General features: G+C 34.5%; 1 protein-coding gene across 1 annotated transcript; it reads left to right on the top strand.

The window, feature by feature from the left end:
• Positions 1 to 3,711: 3,711 nt before the first annotated feature.
• LOC143049989 (uncharacterized) lies at positions 3,712 to 8,796 on the top strand. The gene is made up of 3 exons (XM_076223770.1): positions 3,712 to 3,926; positions 4,703 to 5,368; positions 6,374 to 8,796. The coding sequence occupies exons 1-3, from the start codon at positions 3,869 to 3,871 to the stop codon at positions 7,564 to 7,566; spliced, it is 1,917 nt and encodes a 638-aa protein (XP_076079885.1). The 5' UTR covers positions 3,712 to 3,868; the 3' UTR covers positions 7,567 to 8,796.
• The last annotated feature ends 430 nt before the right edge of the window (positions 8,797 to 9,226 follow it).

Here is a 9,226-nt window from a genome sequence, read left to right on the forward strand (position 1 = left end):
CTGTTGTTTTTTTTTTTTTTTTTTTTTTCTATGGTCGGGTTGTTGTCTCTTTGGCACATTCCCCATTTCCATTCTCAATTTTATTATGTAGTTATGTGTTTCTCGTTTTTATATAGATTAGACGGTTGGTTTTCCCGTTTGAATGGTTTTACATTACTAATTTTTGGGGCCCTTTATAGCTTGCTCCGTGTCGAAGGCCGTACCTTGACCTATAATGGTTTACTTTTATAAATTGTTATTTGGATGGAGAGTTGTCTCATTTTCACTCATACCACATCAACATGTTAGCTAACGCCTCCGCCGCCGAATCACTACCCTATGTCGAGCTTTTTGAGACAAAAGTCTCAGGCTCGACAAAAAAAACAACAACAATAGAACAATAATGATTTTATTTTGAAATTGGAACAATTAGTATCCAAAGCATTTGTAATGTCTGTCACTAGCCTGTGTGTTTGTATGGGTGTTGAATGGAGGCAACATGGCTCTTTGTTTTATTACTTCTCTGTTTGAATTTAAAAGCTTGCGTTTTGTCTGCATTTCTGGTTGTCGTTTAGTAACAAACCTCGGTTTCGGTTCAATAAACTTGTGTACAACTGTTATTTTTACATTTAGATCATTGATTCCTATAGCAACATCTTCTTTGTCTGTGACAGAAACTTCAAGTTGTCCACCTATCAACATGGCTTCTGCTTTTAATTGGATAGGTACCTTTGGTTTTGTAAAATCGCCAATCTTCTTAGTGGTACAATATCTAGCACCGACTGTATTGGAGTGTTTGCGTAGCTGCTTTCTCCGGCTAGCCAAAGCTCCTGTAGAAATATCACTATCCGAATTCCCTTTAACGTTGTAAGTACCTCCACGTACAAGTTGTCCCGGCACAGTTTTATCAATAGAAGGAAGCGATAATTGTCCTTTAGGTTTATAACGCCGCTTTGGAGTGCTGGAGAAACTGCTGCTATTGTATGGACTCTTTGCGAAATTATTTGGTGTACTAGTATACCGCGAAGCAAAAGACTGGCCGGATGTACTATTGGCCATAAAGTATTCATCAGATTGGTTTTCAATGTTGTGCGAACTATTGTTTACCTTGAGTATATTAACTACGGCTTCTCCAAAAGAATCACTTACGGAATCTTCTGTAGAATAACGATTCCAAGATCCAAAATTATTTTGACTTTGTTTAGGCTTTTGCTTGGAATTGTTGTTACAACTAGGAGTTGTTGCTTTTTTAGTAATACATATTTTAGAATGCATATTTTTCTCACCGACTTGGTTTGAAGCAGGTTTCTTCAAAATAAAACGTTTCTTGTTGGTTTTTGAGTTTTTCTCAGAATCTTCAGATATCGTAACGTTTTTCTTGCTTAAGTTTCTTGGCTTTGGTTCAGTGTACTCCGCTACAATATGTTCTGTTTCATTTTGTGTTACTTTGCCTTGTTGGTCAAGATCTATGATTGTCTTATCTTTCATTTCCGAAGATATTTTATCTGCAAAAGAGTTGCATTCTTCCTCGAGTAAAGACTGTGGACTGACGACACCATCATCGCTGTAGGATTGTTGGCTTTTTAGATTTTGTCTGCGTTCAATTTTGGTTTCATTTGTGTTTGGGCTACAGCGTTCAATTTCTTGTGTAGGCGATTTGCTTTTTATTAATTTTCTTATTGACTGGCGACTCTTTGGTTTAGGTATTTGACTATAAGAATATGGCGATTGTGTTGAACCGCGTCTTGGAGATTCAGTACTATCTTTATCTTTGTCGTTTTCTACTATATCAATAATTTTGCTGCACTCTGAAGATGTCTTGTCATCTTCCTTTACAAATGTTTCGATGACTTCTTTCTCTGGTGTACTAGGACAACTACTGAAATCTTCGCTGTAATTCGAGTTTGAACTTGCTGCGGAACGACAACGACTTTCAGATCTACTGCTTAATCTACTATGTTTCTCAGAAGAGTTTTCTATTTCATGTTCACTGCCATTCTTTGGTGTTGTAGATATGCACATAATATCGAGGTCGTCGTCAACACTCTGTGATAGCGGAGAAATCGAAATCTCTTTTATCCGAAGTCCTGTAGGGGATCTCGAATCGACCATTCTTTCTGTGTCTTTTTTCATATTCTCTGGACTCTTACTACAGTTACTTGTTCTTTCAGAATCAAAGAAATTATACAAAGAGTGGTCTGACGGGCGATCTTTTACTGCCGCCATCCTACTCTTCGTTGATGGGACGTCATAAGCGTAACTACATCACATGACTATAAATGGTGCCGTCATCAGTGTCAAACACAAATAAGTTTACGATACAGAACTCAAAATGATATTGCTGAATCAGACATTACAAGTATTTCCCAGTGGCGGATCCAGAACTTTTATTTAGTGGGCGCTGACTGACCTAAAAAAAAGGGGGGCTGCTCCAGTCACAGGCGCTTGGGTATATGATACAGATTTTATTTTTTTAAATTTTTGTTGATTAAAATATTCAATTTTCTATATTTATGATACATATCTATCACTTCTATCACTTCTATCACTTCTATGCATGCCTCACCTAGTTTCAAGTGATTTCAACGACTCAGAGAAAATACCAAATTTTACTATCCATACTAAGAAACAATTCTTAGTATGGATATAGTCAAATTTGGTATTTTCTCGGAGTATAAATCACTCGAAAGAAGGTAAGACAGTCATGCTTCAGTGATTCCCAAAAAATCAACCATTTTCTCACGTAAAAAGGACCAGGAATACCAGCCCCCCCCCCTCCCCCTGGATCCGCCTATGTTTCTTTTAAAGAGAATTCTATATTCTTACATCTTACAATGCCCAGAATGTATTTGTCTACAAACAGTGACCGTTGTTGTTTTTTTAAGTTTCTTATTCTGCACTTTGTTATTACACCGAAACAGTGCCTGGCTTCAATGTTCAAGTGTTTCCTTTCTGTTTTGTATCCCTCATTCCCTCAGGGTCATTAATGATGAAGAACAGCAACAAAAGCGCTCCTTCTTTGCTTTGTGTTCGTGTGAATCATATACTGACTTAATACAATTAATGTGACTAATGTATAGGTCATAGAGGATTTATTATCACAAGTAATTTAGGCATTCAATTTAAGTAAGGATTCCTCTCTTACAATTTGAAGTCAAACACCCGCTTTAGGGCGATGGTTCGTCCTGAACATGCATGAACTATTTGCCACTAGACGTTAAGCAACCAACGATCAATCGGGCGAGGATAATTGGTCCACATGATTTAAATGCATATGGCATCGTCGAGCGGTTTTAAAAAATACACCCTCATGCTATGAGAAATCTAATCGTATCTATCGAAAAAAAATTCTAATGTTATACTTATATTTCCACAGAGAATGTGCATGGTTCTATAGATCTTTTCCTAATCTGATTTAGGACGGTATTTATAAACTTACAGTGAATTGGGTGGGTAGATCTTAAGCTTAAAATCCATTTTACAACCACGAAAAGAAACAATGTTTCTCGACGGGAAATTATAAAGCAATTCATGTCATGTATGTTTACATTCGGTAATTTACACCCGTGTAATACAAATACATTTAAATTTAAAAGGCTTTTGTAAAGCATCTTAAGTTATCAAAACAGATCTTATTGGATTTCATACATACAGTTCAATAAAGTTTTTGACACATCCGCTAATCAGATATGTTAAAGTTAATGGATTTTATACTGGTTGGTATTTAATGTGAATTGTTCTGATATATTCACATACATACAATAAATGTACCCAGTACTTTATGTAAATCCGACCATCTATATAAAAAGATTTGTCATACCTTTATTGGTAACGATAATCATTTTAAAATTGAGAAATATTATTTTGTACTAATGTGCAGTGAAGTTAAATGGCTTTTCTCTGTCCCAGTCGATTAGGAAATACAAATAGAGCAAAGCGGAACAGAGGTAAGAATAATTTATATTTTACTTGAGTCTCTAACATTACACAAAGGTAGAGAGATAAGATTGATTTGTCTTTTGCTTTCATAAATCTCTAACATTAAACAAGGGTAAGTCACTCGTTATACACTTTTAAACTGCTATTATTATACATGTAAAGTAATGAATTTATCAATACTTTTTCGTCTTTTACCTTTATTAAAGATTAGCTATGTTTTAACATTTTAACATTTTCATCTGTATATATTTCTAGGATTTAGTGCTTGTGCATAATAAAACGGACTCATCTTGCTCAAAATCCCACTTCCACCTCATCGTTGGTGAGCACGGGACTTAGACTAACGGAATGAGTACTTATACTTGTAAATAATTGAACAAATTATAAATAGATAAATATTATTACCTGTATTTTACCTGAGTTTACCAGTCAAAAAAATGCGCGCAATTGTAATCAAAAGCTGCGCGCAAACGTAATGCACCGTGTGTCAAAGAGACAACAACCCGACCAAAGAGCAGACAGCAGCCGAAGTCCACTTTACACACACTTAATTGTTAAAAATTATGTTAGATTTGTTTTCAGTTAGGAGGTCCAATCATTAAGTCTTCAAAAACACATATCTGGTGCATGGCCTTACCCATTCATGACTTTTTATCAAAACTTGCGTTTATAACATAGATAACTGCTTAAATTGAAATATAAAGAAGCCTTTTCTCGCTTTCTTTATGAAAATAAAATTTGTGAATAATTTTCATTGTCGCTCACTGTGAAATCTTATCTACAGGGAAAGAACCAACACACCGAAGACGGATAACTGGAAGTGACAGTGTGGACACAATAGAACAAGTTGGGTTAGATAGGTCAGAGCATATGTATACACGTTCAAAGGTCGACATAATACAAGATTTCAGTCCAAAGGCACCAGGTGAGGTACAGGTTACAAAAGGCGAGACTGGTCGACTTATACACACTGCCAAAGACTGGTTGTATATTGAGAAAACCAACGGTCAAACAGGTTATGTACCACTGTCGGTATGCCGTACGGTGAAAGATATAGATTCTAACACAGACATTTCTTGTGCGAATTCAGTTCGCAGCAGTCGTGTATCGGAGTACAGTGCAGACTTGTCGGAAGATAACACTGATATTGAGTCGGTTGTAAGCAGAAACATGTCGCCGTTATTCCAACCCAAACCACAAGAGAATTCTAATAGTGGTATAATGAATGAAATGGATGTTAAACCTTTTTATAAGACCTCGCATGGACAATATATAGTGCTCTTTGATTTTCTCGGACTTAACGAAAACGACGTAAGCGTTGAACGAGCAGAACTAGTTGCCGTTTTAAACATAGAAGACCCTGACTGGTCCTGGGTTAGGAAGTATGATGGACAGGAAGGCTTTGTACCAAAGACGTATATTTGTCCAGTAGAACCTCTCCGTAAACTAGGTATATATATCGTACAAGTAACTTCTTAAAGGTTTTATTAGCACCTATCTTTAAAATTGTGGTAAAAATTTCAGAGTTTGACAAATACAGAATGAAAAAGACAAAATAGTCATAGTATTCATATTGTCATAAACGCAGACATCTAAAGAAAGTGTTACTGCATCTTAAAAATTTTAGATATAAAAAATTATAAAATGCATTATTTCAGTTTATCACCAACAACAACTACAATTTTTATTTGTCAATCAAGACGCCCCGAGGAGCAGTACAATTACAGTTTAAATTAAAGTGTACAAATAATTGTGGTGATTTTTTCATTGAAATTACAATGCATGACAATAAAACTAAACGTATATAAGAGAAGGGAGACAACAAACACAGTATATATTCTCAAAGATAATGAGTGAGTGAACACAATCAGTACCGTTTTATAATTAGAAGAAGAGCTGTGGGCTACTCATGTATTAATACTTAATTTTACTCTTTTTATTAAACTATCTATTAATTTAATCATTATGTTAATAACAAATATATCTTCATTTGACATCAACCATACAAATTTAGATTGGCCATTTAAAGTTTTAAAATTAGTAAATTTAGAGGATAAATCTAAAATAAAATTGGACCTTTCAGTTTTAAGTGATGGACATTGAAGAAGAAAATGAATTTCATCATCAAAAATGTCATAATTTACATTTGAAATCTTTTATCTGGGGTATTCCTTTATGTCTTCCCTTTTCTATTTCAAGTTCATGGGTTTATCAGAACTAATACAAGTAGCAGTGGTGCTCATACGGTAATTACTTTTATTAAGAACATTGTATATACAACTTTCAATGTTGAAGAAAGTCTATAGATACAAGATGACTTTGTTTTTTAATTGCTAGGTTTCTGTCTCATTGACATATTCCATACCGGCATCGCCTTTAGTTCAAATCAGTTATTTATATGTAGAAAGTCTATTTTACTACTGATCCTAACATCAGTTTCTTCTTCTTTTTTTAGTTCGAAGTGGTGGATTAAATAAAACGTCAGGGTCAAACACTGCTACCAGTCAGGGTTCGAAATATATTCAAAGAAGTGGTCAGACTAGATACCAGAATCAAGTGTCTCTTCAAAATACATCAACGGACAGTTTTATGTCTTCAACTGTTAGTTTACAATCAGAATATGATATCCTACCCAAAAATGACTCAGCAAGATATGGACACCAAAATTTAAAGGAAAAAGTACCCAACAAAGCTGACACTCCAATTTCATACACACCAAACAGTCATACTGCATTAACATCGCCAAACGTTTCTTCACAGCCGAAGCAACCCGATAAAGAACCACCACATTATTCTAGCCTTCACCTGAAAACAAAAAAAGAGTCGCTCATTGATTCAGTATTTCTCGAGGATGACAACCAACAGGACTTTTCAGATCAGTCTCTAACCGATGTTACAGAAATTGCCCCCTCAGAATTACACAGCAGTAGTCACTATCATCGACAACCTCTAGCAACAATCTTATCGGACAATTCAAGGTCTTCACCTTATTTCGACAGACGACCAGTTGGTTCTTTAGAACATTCAGACATTTATGCCATAAATGACATTAACGGCGCAAAACCGCTCCTGCAATCACAGATAAACGAAACCACAAAGGACCAAAACCCGAGCTCAGTGAATGATTCAAAGCAGTTTATATTAAATGATGTTTTAGAATCTAAATATGGCCAGTATACGGACATCAGTTCATCTAACATTGCAAACGAAGTCTCGGTTAAACTAAAACCTGGCGAAGATGTATCGGACTCATTTAAAAACGTTACTGAAGAACTTGCCATGATATTAAAAAGGAGACAACAGATAACCGATGGTTCAATTTCTGATTCTTCACGAGGAACAAAAAATTCAAGGGTCTCTGCGAGATCTTCGGTTAAATCTGAAAGCATAAAGACAACACGATATAGTTCTAATGTTAACATAGGAGGGCAGCAAAGTAGCTATATGGTTGAGTATGTAATGAAGTATGAATATAAAGGACAGGCACATGGGCAACAAAATATCTATGTTCAGAAAGGGGAGGCAATTTATGCCGATTTAAATTCTCAAAATAGTTCAGAATGGATTTGGGTACATATACCAAGAACTGATCAGTATGGATACATACCAGCATCGTATGCAGAAAAACAAACAACTGTTGTATTGTAATAAGTTGGCAGTTGCTTCATGTTTATGATAGTTGAGATTAAGTATTCAATTTTAGTCCAGCATTTAAAATTTTAGAATGTTTTAGACATTTTGCAAGTAAAAAGAACAATGTTTTATTCTAACAGAGGCGATCCGACTTCCCCCAAAGTTGTTTCTATTATGACTAAACGAAGATCCAAGAGTGGGAATATCGGTTACATGTCAATGTGACCCCCATCCCATCCTTAGTTTCAAACTTTGCGAAACTATGATGATGCACCATATCTAGTAACATTAAAAATTAAATTTTGATTTCAGTTTACCAATAGGTCTATCACTAATAATAATATTTCAATTTTAATAGATTTACCTTAAGGCAAAAGACATGTTTCTACAACGAACATGCAATAACAGTCCGATTGTTAATTATTTTTCGGTTCTTTTGATGTGGAGGTATGAAAATGGTGAGAAAATTCTCAATTTTAAACGGTCTTTTTTTCTACAATGAATTTTGTTTACAAAAGTTTAAATATAAATGCTAAATTTTCCCAAACTTATTTTGTGCTACTGTGTGATTCGTATTTCTGGCTAAATTCAAGTTAAACTGACTATGACAGTCAGCAAGCAACAAGATAACTGCCAAGGTTAAACATGTTAAGTAATTCTTAAAATTTGCTTCACGGTAATTGTAAGCAGTTGAACTGTTTGAATTGAAAAAATAGCAAAGAATCGTCAATATAGATGACCACAGCTGCATTATGATTTACGCTTAAACTGTGACTTAAGTGGACTTTGATGTGCTCGTATTTCTGAATTTCTGTTCTATAGTATACATTGCTGTAAAATTAACATAGTAAATGTTACGTTTTCGAAAAAAAAAGTATTGCGCCCTAAAAAAAACTAAGCCAAAATTCACATTTGTATTGGATAATACTATACATGAAAATAGCTTAGAATGTCCTTATTCTTTTGTAAACTCATTCTAGTAATGAGTACACATCCATCTAAGTTACCAGCACGTTTTTCCATATGTAATCAATTCTAAATAAGAACAAATTGCAGAGAGGAATTATAAATTTGTTAGAAACATTTGTGCCTACCTCTTTACTATTTTTGAATTTTCCGTTGGTGTAAGAAATACACTAATTCTAAAAATACAAATCCGGTGACTGTAGTTTTTCATAGATTTATAAGTTCATTTAGTGTTTTATTTTATTGACTTATTAATATGAATTTGATATAATCACATGTAGTTTGATTTGTGCCATCAGTTTTATGCATATCTTGCCTTTTTGTTATTGTTAATTTATTCAATTTGTTAACTTGTCTTGTTTTGTTCTAATAAATATTTTGATGAAAAAACACTGTCTTCATATTCCACCACAATGAAAACTGCATGAATATATTTGGTAAAATAAAGTCAACCCAAATATAAACAAGAGTGCACACGCTGAAATGCCTCGCCTTCTTTACTAACCTTTGATATACTACCACATAAACTTAACATAATCAAAGAAAATGAGGTCAAGGGTAAGATAAACCAACCTGGAAATACACGTACGATCATTTCAATTACACTGAATATGCTTAAAATTTACATCTAGCTGACCTATTGCATATCTAAGAAAAAAACTTAACCAGGAAAGTGAGGTCAAGGTCAGATGAATCCTGCCAGACAGAC

The sequence above is a fragment of the Mytilus galloprovincialis genome, chromosome 10 (genome assembly GCF_965363235.1).
Source record: "Mytilus galloprovincialis chromosome 10, xbMytGall1.hap1.1, whole genome shotgun sequence".
In the NCBI taxonomy this organism is placed as follows: domain Eukaryota; kingdom Metazoa; phylum Mollusca; class Bivalvia; order Mytilida; family Mytilidae; genus Mytilus; species Mytilus galloprovincialis.